Here is a 20,364-nt window from a genome sequence, read left to right on the forward strand (position 1 = left end):
TTATAAACTTGCATTTAACTCAGCCATATTTTCAACATCAAGTATGAACCAGTGTTAAGCTGTTACCTCAGTCTTTCAAATTTTGGCATACCATGGGTATGCCTTTTCTTTTAAAAATATTATAAAGAGGGAGGGGAAACCTCTTTTTAAATATTCTTTATCCTGAATAAGTATAAAAGTCATCTAAGATTTCAGAGCATCGGTGGGTGATTCACAAAACCTTGTAGGTTTAGGGAAGGCTGATAATTGAAAGGAAGCATTCCATTAACAGCTGCAGATGTGGCAGAAAGTGGAAATGTTGGTCTATTTTTGGATTTCCTCTGTTTTGCTTTAAATTCATCTACTGACCTAATCACCAAGCCACCAGGAAGTGCTGTGCTTGTTGGTATTGTCCAAACTCATCAATCTGAGTCCAGAGAGGAAGCTTTTCAGCACCTGGAAGAAGGCTTTAGGGAATACAGGATTTTTTTTTGTACAAGTGGAAGGATGTATAAAGGTAGGTTAGTTATATAACTGAGTTTTCAGATGAAAAGGTTGGCAACTGGAGCCTCCCTTGAATTTGGGTATTTTACTTTTGACTTGTGGTGTGATACTTGATGCCTCGGTTCTGTTTTAGGGCAGCATTAGGTACCTGCAGGAGTCCCTGGGGGGTGCAAAGGCTTAACATGCACCGCTGCTAACCCAAAGGTTGGAGGGTTGAGTTCACCCAAAGGCACTTTGGAAGAAAGACCTGGCAATCCACTTCTGAAAAATCACCTATTTTGAAAACTCTTTGGAGCATAGTTCTATTGTGACATACAGGGTCACCATGAGTTAGAGTCAACTCAAAGGCAGCTAATGGTGGTGTTAGGTATATGGGGTTACCCAAACATTCCTTTTTATGTGGGTTTTTTTCTCACCTTGATTTCTGTTCTCACAACTCCGAAACTGGTTTAACTAAATGAGCAATCCTCTCCAACCTCTTCCTTCCCACCCCAACAAGACTTTCTGTTGGTGACTGAAGATACTAGATCAAGGTGGGGTCTGCAGTGACTCAGCAGGACTGGGCAAATTTATTTACCTGGCATCTGGTCTGAGCTGGCGAAGAAATAACTGGGCAGGAAGACATCTTGGCTGGAGCTCCTTCAGCTGCCTGCCCAGGCTGGGGGACTGAAGCCAGGCGACAGGTGTTTGTTTTTCTTCCCCATTCCACCCATGGCAGGGTGGCATGTTTTATGATGCATCAGATAAGGCTCCTGTGACACTGACCCAAACGTTGCTTAAACCTCTTGATTCCCAGCCACTCGACTGAATGTAGAAGCACAAATAGCAGTAAGAGGAGAACATGGGGTCAGTTTCACATAAGGCCCTTTGGTCTGTTTCCGTGTCTGATACCATCCCTTTAAGTGCAGAGTGAGGAGGGGAGTAGCAGTTTGGGGATGGCAGTGGGGAATGTCACAGCTGTTGACCCTCCTTAGTCCACAAGATCACTAAGTGTCCAGGGACAGTTGCTGGGGCAGGGCCAGGTTATCTTACACTCAGCTATATGCTCCTCTTCCACTCCTCCTTCCTCCCCCGCTCACAGGCTGCCTTGCCCCTTCCTCTAGCACTGTGAAGTACACGCTCTGTTTCTAGAGTGTCCGGTCCTCAGCTTGGTAAAGGCAGCTGGTAGAGATGGGGAGGAGGGGGCAGGATCTAAAAGGAGAGGATAGATGTGGAGGAAGGTGGGAAGGCACTACATAGAGATGGAGAAGATTGGGGCCGAAATAGAAAGCTAGAGGGTGAGAGCTAAGTGAAAGGGGATTCTCATAGGTTTCCCCTTGGTCTTTGGGAGGTGTGGGATTAATGATGAAGGAGTCTGCGTAATAGAAAAAAAAAAAAAAGAATCCCAAGAAGTGGCTGGATATGGAGAGTAGGAGGAGGAAAAGAAAAGAACCTATTGTGTTCCTGACATCCGAGTATTGGTAAAAACAACCAGTTGCCGCCAAGTCGGTTCCAACTCTTGGTGACACCATGTGTATCAGAGTAGAACTGTGCTCCATAGGGTCTTCAGTGGTTAATTTTTCAGAATTAGATCACTAAACCTTTCTTCTGAGGTGCCTCTGGGTGGACTAGAACCACCAGCCTTTCAGTTAGCAGCCGAGCGTGTTAACTGTTTGCAGCACCCAGGGACCCCCGAGTGTCGGTAGCACTGCAGCACTGTACTTTCCCCGTCTCTAACCTTGCTCTTTCTCCTTCAGTTATCTCAAGCCAGTTGAGAAAGAATACAAACAACTGGGGTGTTGGGACCCAGGGACCCTATGAATGAGTATGGTAGTAAATGTTTAGGAGCCAATGACAAGGAGAAGAGAATGGTAGGCAAGTTGTGTACTTAAAAAAAATAATAATAATTCTTTTTATTATGATCAGCTTCCAAGATTACACATAAAAAAAGTAGAGCCTCCATATTCCTGTTGCCTGGATTAAATAATTATCACGATTTTACCATACTTACCTCCATCATCCTCCTTTTTTCCTTTTATTTTGTTGCCTAAGTATTTTTAAAGCAAATTCCAGGTATCATGTCATAAATATTTCAATATATGTTTCTAAAATGCTTGGACATTTTTATATGTAGCTATGATGCCATTACCAATAATAGTACTCTGTAAATTAAAAAAGATGGTTAAAATTCAGGTTTTATTTTAAACTGGATTAATCTTTTTTAGGTAATTTTTTTTTTAAAGGTAACATCTGTAAAAAATTTAAATTTAAAATATGCTCAGACTCAAAGATAGAAGTATAGAATGGAGATCATAGCTTATAATTATGTAGTATTTGATGTGACTTTTAAGATAATCATGTCTACAGCCATGGCTTCAATTATGTCAAATATTATTCACAGCCCAGTTCTCCTCTCTAAGCTAACTGCCTACTCAACATCTCTACTTGAAGGTCCCAAAACAACTCTCAACATGTCCAAGGCCAAGCCCATGACCTCCCTCCCCACAGCCCCCAAGCACTTCTGCTAGTATTTCCTGAATCTCATTGAATGGCACCCCTGTCTCTAGCTTGCTAAACCTTCACAAGCTGAACCTTATCAATCATCCTTGATATCTCCTTTGTCTCAGTCCTCTATCCAGCACATCACCATGCTTTATCAGTTCTACCTCCTTATTTTCTCTCTCAAATAATTGTCTACTTCACTTCTTGTTCCTTAGCACCATCCCCGTCCAAGACCCCAGAACAATATACTAAGAGTTTTGCTTGCTCCATGTTGACTCCCTTCCCTTCCTTCTCCACACTGCAACTAAAGTGCATTGTGTAGAATATGAATCTGTTTATATCCTCCCATTTAAAACTCTTTAGTTGCTCTCAGATTAAAGATGGAAGTTCTTTTTTTTTAATTTTGTTTTATTGTACTTTAGGTGAAGATTTACAGAGCAAACTAGTTTCTCATAAAACAATATACATACTGTTTGGTGACATTAGTTGCCCCGTGACATGTCAACATTCTCCCCTTCTCAACCTTGGGTTCCCCATTACCAGCTCTCCTGTCCCCTCCTGCCTTCTAGTTCTTGCCCCTAGGCTGGTGTGCCCATTTTAGTCTTATTTTGTTTTATGGGCCTGTCTAATCTTTGGCTGAAGGGTGAACCTCCAGGAGTGACTTCATTATTGAGTTAAAAGGGTGTCCGGGGGCCATACTCTCAGGATTTCTCCAGTCTCTATCAGACCAGTAAGTCTGGTCGTGTGTGTGTGTGTGTGTGTGTGTGAGTTAGAATTTTGTTCTACATTTTTCTCCAGCTCTGTCCAGGACCCTCTATTGTGATCCCTGTCAGAGCATTCAGTTGTGGTAGCCGGGCACCATCTAGTTGTACTGGACTCAATCTAGTGGAGACTGTGGTGGTTGTTGTCTATTAGTCCTTTGGACTAATCTTTCCCTTGTGTCTTTAGTTTTCTTCATTCTCCCTTGCTCCAGATGGGGTGGGACCAGTGGAATATCTTAGATGGCCATTTACAAGCTTTTAAGACCCCAGATGCTACTTACCAAAGTAGGATTAAAGACTGAAATTCTTAACAAGGCCTACTAATATGACTCCTTTCTACTTTTCCAGCCTCAGTTCTTCCTCTCATTCACTCAGTAGTTATTTAATTAACGTCTGTTCTCCCATACTAGACTCTAAACTGCATGAGAGCTGAGACCTTGTCTGTTTTGCTTGCTTTTATATCCCTAGTGCCTAGAACAGAGCTCGGTACATAAAAATTTCTCACATATTTGCTGAATGGCTGAGTGAGTGAATCAGTGAATGAAGTGGATGGGTGAACCATCCAGAAAATGTTTACAGATTACAGTTTAAAGAGTTCCACCATTTAATTGTTGTAAATCTCTTAAGAGATCTAGATTCTAGAGGCTTTGAAATCAAAGGGACCTCAAGAATCTTTTAGCTCAAACTTTTTATTTTATCATTAAGGAAACCAAGGCCCAGGCTGCTAAAGTGATACTTGTCAAAGTCCGCAGGCTAGTTCATAACAAACCCCCTACTGTTGCTCAAGTTCTCTGACTACTAGTCCAAACACTGTCTGTAATTGAGTCATGGTTCTTTATGCAGGCCCAGAAAAAATTCAGAAACATAGAGTCAGAAAAGGCCTCAGGGCCCTGCCTCTTCCTTGGGATGGAGCTGTTCTTCACCATTCCTGACAGATAGAGAGCCAACTTCTATTTTTTGAATTTTTGCATTTTTGGTTGTTCTTTTTCTTTCCTTTTTTTTTTCTTTTTTAAATCGTTGTAAAAATATATATAACACAACAGTTACAAATTCAACACTTTTCAAGTGTACAATTTAATGATATCAATTACATTAATCATGTTGTGCAGCCGTCACCCATAGAGTTTGTCCTTTCTTATGTGGAGTTAGACTCTACTTCCCTCCAACAATTATCCACAGCGTCCTAAATTTGTCTCCTGAAGCCACACAATAACTCTAATCCCTTTACTTCAAGCAGTCTTTAAAATTTTGAAAGACCTTATCGTGTTTCTTAGTTTTCTAGGCAAAATTTTTTTGATTAATTGTTCACAGACATGACCATCTTGATCTACATTTATCTAAGGGCATTCATTTTGTCCCATGATTTTTTAAGAGAGGGAGTTCAGAACTGAATTCAGAATCCCAGATGTTCTCTGATCAAGGGAGACTACAGGAAAACTATTTATTCTGGCCATGAAGAGCTGGATCTAATAATAATGGTCAAGCACCCAGCTCCTGGAGTTGGACAGACTTGGGTTTGCATCCTGGTTCTGCCACTGACTAGCTATTCCACTTTGGAGACGAGACCTTCTTCCTTAAATTGAGCCACAGGCTCCTTATCTGTAAAATGAGCTCATAATGTTGTTGTTTGGATTAAATAAAATAATCTAGTTGAGCTCTTAGTAGCCCACTGCCTGGTCCATACATGCCCTCAATATATTTTAGTTTATATTGTTGTCCTTGATGTTTTACGTATCTGTTAATGTGATCTAAGATGCCATTTGCTTAGCACTCCTTCGTGTTGCCGTGGGTTATGTTGAGCTTATAGTCAACTGAAATCACATGTGAAAAAACGTGTGACTGTTGCTTAGCCAGGTCTCTCTATCCTACACTTTTAAGGCAGATTTGTTTTTCTCCGGCCTGCTTCCCAAGGACATCGTACCGGACTTGGTAGTAACACCCATGCTGTTGTATCACAATGCTTTATGTCTCTGTCTCCGAACAGACAGCGTCCGATTGATCTCAGAGTCTTAGGACTTGGCTTGAGTTCCCTGTGAGCTTTATTTTAGTTTAGATACATTTGATCTCAAAGGGTAGAAACCCACTCAGACTAGCTCAAACACCGATCATTAAGACCTAGGGGAATTTCATGGAAGTTAAGCAGGAGAGGCCGCCTTTGTGGAATTGAAAAGTCATCAGGGCCCTCTTGCCGCATCATTTTCCTGCTGGCATAGCATGGTCTTCTGTCTCCATCTTACCCTGCCCTCCACCCTTAGGCTCTTGCAGATTCACTCGTCCTAATTCATATTCTTGAGAAGGAATCTATTCTTTGAATCACTTAGGTAAAGCAAATAGAGCTATTTAGGAAAAGACTAACTAGACCATGGGTCTACTGCAAAGCATATTAATATGATGTTAGCATTCTGTGGAGTAAACGTGGTCTGGGGAGTCCTTAGACCAACAGCTTAGGTGAGGGAAGCAGATCCAGTGCTGATACCATTCCCTGGAGCTGCCTGATGCTTTCAGGGTCAGAATTTTATGCGGTAAGCGGATTTGAATCTCTGCATGTTAAAAACACAAGTATTCCTTGTTCCACAGGTTAGAATTTAAATAAGAGACCCTTTCAGAATCAAATGGAAAAACCACCATGGCCAGCTCAGATTCACCTCCCTGTAGACCTAAAAACTAAAAGAGCTAAATTTAAAAATTGATTTTAGAAAGCAGATCCATAGCAAATGAAAGGAGCTAATTATAGTCCTGTCGTGACCTTTAATAAGGACTGATTAATTTATGGTAAATATAAATATTACTTTAAGGGGAGCCCTGGTGGCACAGTGGTTAAGAGCTACAGCCGCTAACCAAAAGGTTGGCAGTTCAAATCCACGAGCCACTCCTTGGAAACCCTATGGGACAGTTCTGGTCTGTCCTATAGGGTCGCTATGAGTCTGAATTGACTCAGTGGCAACAGGTTTGGTTTGGTTTTGGCTTGTTACTTTAAGGAACCATGGTGGCACAATGGCTAAGTGCTTGGCTGCTAACTAAAAGGCTGGTGGTTTGAACCCACCCAGCGGCCCAGCAGGAGAAAAGACCTGGCAGTCTGCTCCCGTAAAGATTACAGCCTAGAAAACCCTTTGGTTTGGTTTTGTTTTAAATTGTACTTTAGATGGAGGTTTACAGAGCAAACTAGTTTCTCATTAAACAATTAATACACATATTGTTTTGTTTAAAATTTTTTAATCTTTTCCTGTACAAAAATTTATACATACATTGTTATGTGACTCTAACTGCTCTTCCCATATTGTGACAACATACTCCTCCTTTCCACCCCTGATTCCCCATGTCCATTCAACAAGGTCCTGACCCTCTCTGTATTCCCATCTCACCTCCAGACAGAAGCTGCCCGTTAAGTCTCTTGTATCTGCTTGAGCTAAGAGGTACACTCCTCACGAGTATCACTTTATGTCCCACAGTCCAGTCTGATCCCTGTCTGAAGAGTTGGCCTCGGAAATTGTTTTAGTTCTGGACTCATAGAGAATCCGGGGGCCGTACTTTCCAAGGTTCCTCCAGTCTCAGACCATTAGTCTGGTCTTACTAGAATTTGAGTTCTGCACCCCACCTTTTTCCTTCATACACATACTGTTTTGTGACATTGGCTAAACAACTCTTCAGGGCAGTTCTGCTCTGTCACATGGGATCGCTATGAGTTGGAACCAACTCAACGGTATTGAACAACAACAACAAATATTACTTTAAGCAAATCCAACATATGATTTATACCAGTATTTTAGATGTGGGGAGTTTATTTTGCCAAATCCAGTATGATTTATTTAGGTTGCACATTCTCCATTTGCATTTGTAGAAGGATGACTTAAAGAAAAATTTATTGAGTGGAGCATTAAAGGGATGGGAAACAAATACCTTTATTGAATGGCTACCACATGTTGTATACCACTTATTCTCTTAATATAAGCCAGTTTTATAGATGGAGGCAGGGAGGCTCATGGCAGTTCCTTGCCTTGTTGGGAAAGAGTGGAATGGAGAGAGTGGCTCTTCCGGCTGTGCCATGCCTCCTGCTCTTGCTGGGCACCAGGTTAAAGACTTTAAAATAGCACAGCCCCCCCTTATAGTTGCCTAAAGATCTGTCGCATGCAGTGGGATCACCTGTAGTAAAACTGACCAAAAAAAACAAACAAACCAGTTACCAGCAAGTTGAGTCCAACTCACGGCGACCCCATGTGTGTCAGAGTAGAACTGTGTTCTATAGGGTTGTCAGTGGCTGGTTTTTCGGAAATAGTTTGCCAGGCCTTTCTTCCAGGGTGCCTCTGGGTGGACTCGAACCTCCAACCTTTAGGGTAGCAGCCGAGCATGTTCACCATTTGACCACCCACGGACCCCTGAGGGGTGCTGAAGTTCTCTTTAAAAGGTCATGTGTATCAGTTTCTAGAAGGCCAATTCATTCCTAAATATTTCATATCACTATTTTTAGAGATAAACTTTCCCTTTAGCTTTAGTTTTCAAATTCCTTAGGCAGAGGAGCTTTTTCACAGAGAAAATATTGTGCACACCCTAATATATAGCAGTTGTAAAGATTTATAGTTGCAAAGATTCAAAACAGTAATCTTTTTTTTTTTTAAATGGGATTTAGGAGATTGAAAAATACAAAATAATTAAATCAGAGTCTAATTAAAATCTAGCTCATTTTAGGAGTATTTCGGTTATATGTTATTGAGAGAATCTTGATTTCCACAAGCCGATAGTTGCAAATGATAAGTCTTTAAAAGGTTTTGCCTAGCACTTGAGAATATGCTTGAATTAAACTACTATTCTGATGGCCTCAAAGAGGAGCAGAGGGAAATTTATGTTTCATAGTTGAGTTACTAACAATCTTTAGCAAGTAATCTAACTTCTTAATTTGTAGATGTAAAATATAGAGAAAGTAGATAAAGTGGTACCTCGTGAGTTTAAAGCTTTTCAGTAGAAAATAGAACATTGAGATGTTTAACAATGTCAGTTTAAGAACTCTCAGATACCTTAGTGGCTAATCTGTATTAAATATTCTGTTTTTCAAGACAAAATTCCTCTTTTTCATATTGAATGTAAAATCTGACAGGAAGCACCAAAACTTAAAGTAGGTGATAATTCTATGCACTGTGATATTATCCAGATTCCCTTTTGCCCAACTGGCTCATGCTGGGGTACGAGCAGGCACTGTGCAAATGTGCCCAGACCTTGCCTGGCTCTTAGCTGAGCTTGTTACACATACACACACAGATATTTTGCAGCTGTGTTTGATGCTGTGTCGTTTGTCACCCTATCCCCCTTCCCTGAATTTAGCACACAGAAACAATAACATTCATTTTAAAAAAAAAAAAAACTGTTGCTGTTGAGTCAATTCTGACTCATAGCGACCCTATAGGACAGAGTAGAACTGCCCCATAGAGTTTCCTAGGGGCGCCTGGTGGATTCAAACTGCTGACCTTTTGGTTAGCAGCTGTAGCACTTAACCACTACGACACCAGGGTTTCCATAACATTCATAGGAAGTCCATATATATGAAGAGAGATTATAGGAGAATCTGCATACACGTACACACATACACGCGTTGTCAGTACACTTAAAAATGTTCTTGTTTCAACCATATGGGATCAAAGTGACAACAGCAACAGAAAAGATTAGGTAGGAACTTTAGAGGGCAGTGAGTTTCTGTTATTGGAGAGAGCAACTCAGAAAAGGAGGGTGAGAATGGTCGTACAACTCGAAGAATGTAATCAGTGCCACTGAATCGTACATGTAGAAATGGCTGAAATGGTGTATGTTTTGCTGTGTATATTCTCAACAACAGCAAAATAAAATTAAAGTTCTTGTTAAAATTCTGTGCATAATGCAGTTGAGTTTTTTCAGTTTTTATCATTAAAAGTTTCAAGACTATACACAAGAGAAAATAGTACAATGGAAACTCCCATATACCCATCCCCCATGCAACAGTTATCAAGATTTTCCTACTTTTAGTTTATCTTTCTCTCTCATATCCTTTTGAAGTAAGTTAAAGTAAGTCACAGGTATCATACATTGAGAACTTTTAAAAAATTATGTACTGAAATGGCAAATGCTTTGTTACATATGTGTTTACCACACTAAAAAATTATACTTCTTTTAATACAACAGTTAAACATATATTTAAAAACAACTTGAATTGGACATTTGTAGACCATCTGAAGTGTCTGCAAAATATAGTTTGTAAGCCACTGCCCAATTCCAGTCATAAAGGAGTCATGTGAAAAGATATGTGAATGCTTTTAAAAACTGTTCCAGTGATGCCTGGCACTTTAATCCTGGATTAGGATTAGGAAGTAGGATTAGAAGGGTAGACCAGGTCATCTCTGAATTCCCTTTTAAATCTTGAGATACTATGATAAAAACCACTTTACTCAGTTTTTGCTGCTATTCTATTGTTATTTCAGATATTTTAAGTCAGGGAAGCATTATCTTCATGCTTTAAAGAAATCCTCTCATTTACACCTTCTTATATTTGCAGGGAAACCTTGGTGGCGTAGCAATTAAGTGCTACGGCTGCTAACCAAAAGGTTGACAGTTCGAATCCGCCAAGCGCTCTTTGGAAACCGTTATGGGGCAGTTCTACTCTGTCCTATAGGGTCGCTATGAATCAGTCAGAATAGACTCAACGGCAGTGGGTTTGGTTTTTAATATTTGCAGCATTTCTCCTAGTAAGGCCCCAATTAAAAGGGATTTTTTACTTTTCACAAGTGATGGAGAGAAGATAATCAGTGTGTTTTCCTGGCCCAATTTAGAGACAGAGGTCCTAAAGAAAAAATAACTGTTTATTGTTTTATGTCCAAGTAAAATAACAGCTGTTTGCTTTTAAGACCATTTCTGGATCTGCTTTTTCAAATTAATTTTTTTTTTTTAATTTGGGTTAATTTTTAGGTCTATAGAGAGTTGATTCTGAGCTGGCCATGGTGGTTTTTCCATTTAATTTTGAAACAGTCTAATCATTTAAATTATCTTCTGTGGCATAGGGGATACTTGTATTTTTAACTTCCAGTCAAAAACTTAACTTCACAGAACTGCATGGTGCCCAACTAACAAAACTGAATGTTTTGATCAAAGATTCTGTAGAAGAATCCTGATCAAAAGGGGGTAAATGCAGAAAAGAATTTAAAATTGTCATGGAATCTAGACTTTCTGGAGCCATGGAGGCTGATGAATCCGTGAAACTGTTGCTGTACGATAATCTTTAAACCTTAAACCAAAAATTCCCACTCAAGTCTTTTTAAAACCAAACAGTAGTTTAGCTTAACTAGTAAAGAATGGCTGCCTTGGAGCACTGCACTCTTTTAAATCTGTCTATATAGGATCAAATGGACCACAGCAACTCAAAACATTAGATAGGAGACATAGGGGGCAGTGAGTTTATGTTAAGGAACAACTCAGAAAAGGAAGATGAGAAAGTTGCACAAATCAAGGAATAATCAGTATCACTGAATTGCATATGTAGACACTGTTGAATTGGTGTATATTCTGTGTATCTTTTCAACAGCAACAACAAAAATAAATTATTTCAAGTCTGTTTAGTGCCTGAAATTCTGACCCTGAAAGCATCAAACAGTTGGTGTCTAAAGATTCCTCCAGACCAACTTTAACCTATGAAATTTTGACATCATATTAATATATTTTGCAGTAGACTGTTGATCTATTTAGTCTTTTCCTAGATAACTCTATTTGTTATAATTATTATTTGTATCACTTGGATAATGAACCATATACCAGTTGAGGCAGGAAATTTTTATTTATTTAAAAAAATTTTTCTATTGTACTTTCAGTGAAGGTTTATAGAGCAAACTAGTTTCTCGTTAATTAATATACATACTGTTTTGCAACATTGGTTGCCAGCCCCACAATATGTCAGCAGTCTCCCCTTCTCAACCTTGTGTTCCCCATTACCAGCTTTCCTGTCCCCTCCTGCCTTCTCGTCCTTGCCCCCAGGCTGGTGTGCTCATTTAGTCTCATTTTGTTTTATAGGCCTGTCTGATCTTTGAGTGGAGGGTGAACTTCAGGAGTGACTTCATTACCTCTTTGAGGTTGTGCCATCATCCTTGCTGAATGTTAACCAAACTGGCTGCCACTGAGTCAGTTCTGACTCATGGCGACTCCACTGAATGTCAGAGTAGAACTGTACTCCATAGGGTTTTTAGTGGCTGATTTTTTGGAAGTTGATTGCAGGCCCTTCTCCTGAAGCGCCTCTGGGTAGGCTCAAACCACCAACCTTTCAGTTAGCAGCCAAGCGTGTTAACTGTTTGTACCACCCAGGGCCTGCTGTGCTGTACATTAGAAATAATAAAAACAAAGAAGGGAGAGCTTATAGTTTGTATATGTGAATTCAGGTAGTAGAGAATAGTCACCAGTGTCAAAAAGATAATTCTTTAATAGGCTTTTGTGTTTTGTTTTAGAATCACAAGAAGATGATGAACAGTTGGTAGCAGAAGTGGTTGAAAAATATTCATCTGAGACTTGCCCTAGACCCTCAGAAAATGAGGTCCCACAGCAGGCCATTGCTTCTCATTCTGTCAAGGATTTCAAAGAAGAACCTGAACATGATACTAGCAAAATTTCCATAGTGAGGCCATTTTCAATTGAAACCAAGAATTCCACAGATGTCCCAGCAGCTCTTGGAACAAAAACAGCTCATGGCTTTGTAACTGCAGTCTTGGAGGAGGCTTTGCTCTCCAGAGCACCAGAAGCCATCCAGGACAAGGCAATGACAGAAGGCAACATGGGGGTTACACTTGAGGCTTCCACAGAAACTGATGTAAAGACTCTAAACTCCTGTTCAGAATCAGTACCCAGCAGAAGCAAGCTAAGAAAGCCCAAGCCTGTGTCTCAGAGGAAGAAAACAATTAGCGGAGAGTTCTCAGAAACTGAGACTATGGTGGAGGGTACCCCTCTCCCCAAAGCACCCTATCAGGTCAGTCTTGATGAATTGGATGAGAACACATATTCTTCTTTGATCGGAGGTGCTAGGATCCAGAAACCTCCCACTGAGGTCAAAGAAACATCAAGCACTCCCAGCAGTGACACCAATGACTCGGGGGTTGAACTGCTGGAAGAGTCAAGGAGCTCACCTCTGAAACTTGAGTTTGACTTCACAGAAGATGTGGAAAATGTAGAGGCCAAGAAAGCTCTTCCAAGGAAACTTGGCAGGAAACTGGGGAACAAACTGACTCCCAAGGCACAGAAAGATGGCATCAGTAAACCAGTAGGTGGCAAAGGTGTAGAACAGCCTGCAGACATCAAAGCAGAAGATACTCCTGTCCTCCACACATCTTCTAAGCTGGATCCTAGTCAGTGGGATAACCCCAACTTTAATCCCTTTGGGGTTCACTCCACTCTGCAGAACTCCCCATCCCTCTCCTCTAAGAGCTCCTATCACTTTGACCCAGACAACTTTGATGAGTCCATGGATCCCTTTAAACCAACTACAACTTTAACATGCAACGACTTTCGTTCTACCACTGGTAATCACGTTAATGAAATCTTAGAATCACCCAAGAAGGCAAAGTCGCGTTTAATAACGTGAGTGGCGATGGGTGCTGGGTGTTGTGTTCTGTGTATTCTCTGTGGGTTTGGAAGCCAGCTGCTTTTGGTTTTGGGGAGCTGAATTTATCTTTGAGGTGCAACAAGGCAGACACAAAGCTTGTAACTTTATACTGGGGTCTTCACTTTTTTACCTAACTCTTATGTGGAATCAGAAATATCAGAAGTTTCCATTTTAGATTCCTGTCTTGTTTTTGATGAATCCTTGGCTCTTTCCCCCACCCACCCTGGGTAATGTTTTCTGTTAAGAAAAAAAAAAAAATGGAGTGAGAGAAGTAGATGAAGATTTGATGGTTTTCAGAAATCCTAGCTGGGCTGTTCAGGAATCACTTTATGTACAAAATTCAGGTGTCACTTGTAGTCATCATATTCCGATAAGACAAAAATTCCAAGCCTATAAAGTGCGTGTCTTGCATCAGTAGGAGGGACTAGTCCCTGGAGGAGGACATCATGGTTGGTAAAGTAGAGGGTCAGCGAAAGAGAGAAAGACCCTCAAAAAGATGGATTGACACAGTGGCTGCAACAATGAGCTCAAACATAATAACATTTGTGAGGATGGCACGGGACTGGGCAGTGTTTCGTTCTGTTATACGTAGGGTTTGCTAGAGTTGGAACTGACTCAGTGGCTCCTGAGGACAACAAAAGCATCAGTAGCAGGTGGAAAATGGTCTGAAAGGGCCTCCTAGAAGTCTTACCACTTAAACAGAGAGCTGTAATTTTTGTTGGCAACAAACCTACCACTAAAATTGGTGAGAACTCACGTCTCTTTGTGTAGTTTCTGGTTCCATCAGTAATGATGTTAATTTCCAATAAGGATCAGGAATGTTTAAAATAATCAGTTAAATCTGATAAATTAGTCTTCTGCTGTGTGTTGTCTGTGTGCCTCCCGACCCCATTGTTTCTCCAGGAATCTGGAGCCACTTATTTGCAAGGTCCCTGGGGTTCTCAGAGTGATGTGCAGGCCTATTCCATGTCAAGTTTCCTTTTAACTTTGTTACGAAGTTAAACCCATTGCTGTGTAGTTGATTCTGACTCACAGCGACCGTATAGGACGGAATAGAACTGTCCATGGGATTTCCAAGGCTGTAATCTTTAAGGAAGCAGACTGCCACATCTTTCTCCTGTGGAGCAGCTGGTGGGTTCGAACTGCCAGCCTTTGGTTAGCAGCCGGGCACTTTAACCGCTGTGTCCCCAGGGTTAAAGGTTACCTTATCACGAAAGTTAAGTCGAGTAGATAACAATATGTCTCTTGGTACCCCTATGACATTTTGCCAAAAATTAGATATAAAGAAGGGCCAGTGACATGGGCGGTGAAATATGAAAAGGGAGGATGAAAAGAAGTACCATGTACCATGTTTTTAGTTGTCACTATAGATAAGGTCCCTAGGTGGCGTAAATGGTTAAGTGCTGGGTTACTAACTACAAGGTCGTCAGTTCAGACCCACCCAAATGTGCTTCAGAAGGAAAACCTGGCGATCTGCTTCTGAAAGCTCACGGCCTTGAAAATCCTATGGAGCAGTTCTGCTCTGCACACGTGGGTTTGCCATGAGTCGGAATCGACTCAACAGCAGCTGGTATAGTACTGGTATAGATCAGCTGGGGAAATGCTTTTCAGCATCAGCATAACAAAATTGTTGGATGGCATGGTGAATTATATGGGAGAGAAAGGGACATACATATCCAGAGGTTTAAAAGAGAAGTGTCCGTTTCAGGACCAAGAAGGTTGAACAGTCTAGGAAGCAGTTGTTCGACAACAGCAGAATATCCCCCAGAGCTGTAAATTAGGGGAATGGATTGTCATTAGGAGCTCTAGATCTGTTCATGGAGTTTTGGTTATATATGAGTAGTTAAACAGTTGTTAGAGAATATTATTAATCAGGTATCCTGGAAGTGCTCTCTTGTGACTTTTAAGGTTAGTTAGCTATGTCTGGATAGTACTTGGGGTATGTGTTCGGCACGTCGCTGCCGTGGTGTGTGCTCACCTAACTATGGGATGCTTCTGCCTATCAGAGCGACAGCAAGCTATGACTGCTAACCAAAAGGTCGGCAGTTCGAATCCATCAGCCGCTCCTTAGAAACTCTATGGGGCGGTTCTACTTTGTCCTATAGGATCGCTGTGAGTCAGAATCGCCTCAGCAGCAGTGTGTTTGGTTTTTGTTTGTGTTCTGCCTGGCAGAGGACTTGCTTGGGAGGCAGCCTTTAGTTGTATGTTGGGTACATAGACAGGGCGTTCATGCTTGTGAGTAGATAGGATTAAATTTGGGCTAGAGAGGGGGAGATTTAGTCTGCACTTTGTTTTCAGTAGCAAGAAGCGCTCTCCTCCAAATCCTACCTCTCTCACCTGCTGGCATTTTACTCCTATTTTGTTTTCAGTGAATGAACTTCTTAATTTTTTTTAATCTTTTTAATTCTCGTGCAATCAAAACTCTTGTCTTCCTTTTCTTTCTACAGAGAGGGATGCTAGACATCTTGTCTAACACTGATTTTGGTCAGCAAATTCTTTCATTTGTAGGAAAGACAGCCAGTAAATGTGCGGTGGTAGAATCTAGTGGAGAGTTACGAGTTCCATTAACAATTTATTTGTGTGATTTTAAAAAGATGCATACAGTTGACTTCCCAGGTTCTTCTGTAAAACGGGGTACTGTAATATAATTGGGGTTTTGTGGACTCAGTGAGATAACGTATGTGAAATCATTTAAAATGTCTTAGTGATACACACAGTAGATAAACCAAGAACTAAACGTGTTGCCGTTGAGTCAATTCCAACTCACAGTGACCCTACAGGACAGAGCAGAACTGCCCCATAGGATTTCCAAGGCTGTAATCTTTATGGAAGCAGACTGCCACATCTTTCTCCCGTGGAGCAGTTGGTGGGTTCAAACTGCCCACCTTGTGGTTAGCAGCCAAGCATTTAACCACTGCTCCACCAGGGCTCCTTACAATAGATAAAAGCAGGTATATATTCAGATATATTTTTATTCATGCATTGCCTGTGATCTGAATGACTAAACATTTAAGAGTAAATGTATTCAGCAGTTAAATATTGTTTTTATGCATTTACACATGTTTGGAAGTTTACTTTCCATCTATAAATCTTTGTGGTATTCCTCAATGTTGCTACCACTCTCTTACTTGGTTAAGAGTTGAGATTCCTGATAATCGTTCACTCATCAGTGAAAACATGCATGAGTATGCCATTTTTAATTTGTATTTCGCTTCATAGAAAGAACTTTGCAACCTTTACATCTATCAGACTAGAGAGAAATATTCCAGTCTTCACACGATTTTTTTCTCCATCTGTCTGTCTCTTTCCTGTCTAATTTGGTTGGTGCCTCAGGACTACTGAACAAGTGAAATTTCTCTGTTTTCTGTTGTAAGTACACTCTTGCCCTTGTTTCTCTTTGTCTCTGGGCCTGTCTACACACTTCCTCCCCCACTTGTACCCAGACCACCTCTCCATAGCATGTGGCTTCCATTTCTGAGTTGGATCTGATGATTTTGTTTTTTGTTTTGTTTTTTTTTTTTGCATTTCATTTGCCACGTCATGAGTCAGCTTAGCCTTGCAATTGTCTGTACCTAAAGGAGTGGAGACCAGCCCACCTTAGGTGCGAGAGCTTGCGCCCCCTGGCTTGGCACGCGTCACTTGGCACTTTGGCGATTCCAAGTGCTGGCTTGGCCCCAATCCAGAGATCATCATAGCAGTGGTTTGAGGGACTATTCTATTTAATGTTGGAAATAACTGGCTTTTGAGGTAGGATAAGGTTGCTGACTTGAGCAGGGGATAAATTTAACTGAGTCAACTCCATTTGTTTGGCAGCAGGGGTGGCACTTAGTAAGAACCTTAGGGAGAGAAGACCATAAACTGGTAGGCGTGCACATTCTGGTGACGGTGTGCTTGTCTTCTGTTTTCCACAAAAGAAAAAAGAGTTGTGAACTATATATACATATATGTTTTTTATATGTATATATATATATATATATATATATATTTGGTTAGCATGGTATTTTCATTGACAATTTTAAGTTTGTTAGAACAACAGAGTCGGAATTAGTCCTACGATCACAAATTACGTGCTAGTCTAAAAATCACAGGTGGTCTGTGCTTTCCCCAGTTCTGGGCTTTTCACAGTACATGGCGTTCATCTTGCATCTTGTGACTCCAGAGGAATGGTAACAGTTTATGCAAATACTTTTGTTTTTTTTCCTGTTCTGTTGGCCACAGTTCTTCTCTGTTAGCACACAGGTCTAGACTGAGCTGTCTTACCAGGCTCCTGTGGCTTTTAGGGCAATAAAGGATTTTTAAAGAATCTGGTCAAGCGTGATGATTTTTCTAATGAATGTCAAAGCGAAGCAAGTAAGGATCAGATGAACCCAACCTCTCTAGATGCTGAGGCCACTCTCTGAAAGGCTTTTGATGGTGTGTAATTAAAAACCACTGGGGTCAGAGGACCGGTGTTTGACATCCACAGAAGCAAGCAAGGTGGCCTTTTCAGAGAATAATCTGAGCTGTAGTTCCTTGGCTTCCCCTGTCCCTTGGGAGCAAAAGATTCAGAGACATAAAAGGTGTTTCCATCTCTATTATATTATGTAGACGTATGATTTGTGCGGTGCTGTGTGCTTCGGCTTCTATCTGCACATACCACTACTTGGCTCCATCTCATGCCTCTGAAGTTGTCCGTGGGATCCCACACCAACCTGTTTATTTTTGTTCCAGGAGTGGCTGTAAGGTGAAGAAATATGAAACTCAGTCTCTTGCTTTGGATCCATGTTCTCAGGTGAGTCTCTGCCTGTTACCAGAATGTCTCAGACTAGTGGTCCCCAAACTCGGGGTCATGAAGACATCCCTCTGGATGTCTGAGTACTGAGCTTTAAGAGAACCAGTTTCCAGATCCTTAATTTCCTAAAATGATCTGAGAAGGTACCTTGAGGACAAGGGAACCCTTCCACAATTACCCTTTTCCCACTTTTTTAAAGTTCCTTCTCACCCAGTATAAGTCTCACTATGGTGCATCACCACAGGGTATGAAAACTCCAGGGGCACCAAGCAAAGGGCAGATTGGAAATATTGGTGGAGGTTCTAAGCAAGTGATCAACTGTGATGACTGGATAGCATTTTTTTTTTTTTTAAGTCAAATGGTTTTCCAATTCATTGCTTTCAACAAAATAGGACTTGAGTTGTCAGCTGATAGATCATTAAAAATAATTTTTGATGGTAGAATTTTCTGGTACGTAACTTGAAAAGAGGTTCAAAGAATTTAGAGATATTTCTGTTACAAAACTCCTGTTTCATCTATTTGTTTATATAAACAAGGTTTCTATTGATTATAATTATAAAAATCAAAACTGGGACTATAACTGATGCTAATCCCTGCTTCTTTCTAGCAATAAATACTATTTGCCATTGGCTGAACCCACAAACTGATAGGGAAACACAAAAACCAAACACCCAGGCCCATCTGATTGCAGTGAGATCCATTTTTAATAAAAATTTGCTTTTGTGTTTGATAGTACTTACCAAAACTTGCAGTATTTTTTTTAAAAAATGTATACATTAGTAATTGTAAGGATAACTCTCCAGAAGAAAAAATTTTTAACACTGTGATGCTTGTGGTCTTAGAATTAAAGTTCATAAATTCAATAAAAATTAAAATATTTTCAATTTTTTATATAGAAATGTAATAGGGAGACCTTTAAGAGACTTTTATGCCCAGATGTATTTCATTGGGATAAATTCTTGATGGAAGTAGAGTGGAAATATAAATTCAGAGAGGAAAAAGGAACGATATAAAATTTCTGATATTAATGGACTTGTTCGTGTATTTTTTAAATGGATCACGAGGTATCAAATCACTAGATTAACTGGATTGCATTAAGCAAGGTCAATATTTAGAATATGCCAGAAATTACATCTTTTGCAGTTATATAACTTATGCCGAGAAAATTTTAGATGTCACTTGAGGTGCAATGTGGTACATGGATCTTCAAAAAAAAATGTAGGAGGTATATGAGCAAAAAACTTTGAAAACCACTCTCTTGGACAACTTAAACTGCTTGTGTGTAAATTTAGGGTAGGAAAACCCCACACTTAAATTATAGAAATGGGTTCTAAAAAACAGAGAATTTTATAATTGAAAGATTCCAGCTTATCCGTGGTTAATTGCATTGAATATCTGGGTGGCATGGAGGCCCCTTTGCTCCATTCCTGAGATATCACTTTCCCCCATTGTTTTCCCTACAAAAAGGTAGCATCTTCTTTTTCTTTTTTTTTTTAAATAATATTTTTTTTTGGTGAAAGTTTGCACAGCAAATTGAGTTCCCATTTGACAATTTCTGGACAAATCGTTTGGTGACATTAGTTACACTTTTCCCTGTGTGTCCACAGTCTTTAATGGCATTTTGGTTCTGTTTTCAGTACTCTAGTTTCCCTGCCGTCTTAGCTTCTCGTCTTTGGTTTGGAGTAGTTGTTGACCTTTTGGTCTCATGTAGATGGCTTTTTAATGGAGCTCTGTACTCACGGGTAATATCTTAAAAGGTAGCATCTTACCTGTTGCATTTCCCAGGATGAAGAAGCAGTGATCTCCCAGATTTCCGACATTTCAAATAGGGATGGCCATGCTACCGATGAGGAGAAGCTGGCGTCCACTTCTTCTGGTCAGAAACTAGCCGGGCCTGAGGTGAAAGGTGAGCCAGAGGAAGACGTGGAGTACTTTGAATGTTCCAATGTTCCCGTGTCTACCATAAATCATGCGTTTTCATCCTCAGAAGCAGGTATGGAAGCATATTGTCATCTTTCTAACATACATAAGCATAGAAATGTCTGAAAGTCTAAAACAGGAGGCACTTTAGATTAGAGAATTGAGTCTATTGACAGGTAGATTTAGGATGCTGATCTATGCTGCACTTCTTACTTTACATAGAAAAAGACACAAAAGGGTCTTATGGAAGTACTGGCGACATATGGATAAGTGTGGCGGGATGTCCAGGAGACACTGATACATGAGATTGCTTTGAATTTCCTTATAATTTTATTTGAATGTGGCCGTATCTT

The 20,364-nt window shown here is 40.4% G+C and overlaps 1 protein-coding gene across 8 annotated transcripts in view; it reads left to right on the top strand.

The window, feature by feature from the left end:
- TACC1 (transforming acidic coiled-coil containing protein 1) overlaps positions 1-20,364 on the top strand; it is a 104,908-nt gene that overhangs the window by 58,188 nt on the left and 26,356 nt on the right. For 3 of the 8 annotated variants that reach the window (XM_023737856.1, XM_004383411.2, XM_023737857.1), the window contains exons 3-5: positions 12,173-13,295; positions 18,031-18,091; positions 19,877-20,084. In XM_023737856.1, coding sequence (XP_023593624.1) covers positions 12,173-13,295; positions 18,031-18,091; positions 19,877-20,084 — 1,392 coding nt within the window. The remainder of the gene's footprint in view (positions 1-12,172; positions 13,296-18,030; positions 18,092-19,876; positions 20,085-20,364) is intronic. The other 5 variants (XM_023737858.1, XM_012557573.2, XM_023737859.1 and 2 more) reach the window with 3 other exon arrangements.

Source organism: Trichechus manatus, unplaced genomic scaffold (genome assembly GCF_000243295.1).
Source record: "Trichechus manatus latirostris isolate Lorelei unplaced genomic scaffold, TriManLat1.0 scaffold00109, whole genome shotgun sequence".
NCBI lineage: Eukaryota > Metazoa > Chordata > Mammalia > Sirenia > Trichechidae > Trichechus > Trichechus manatus.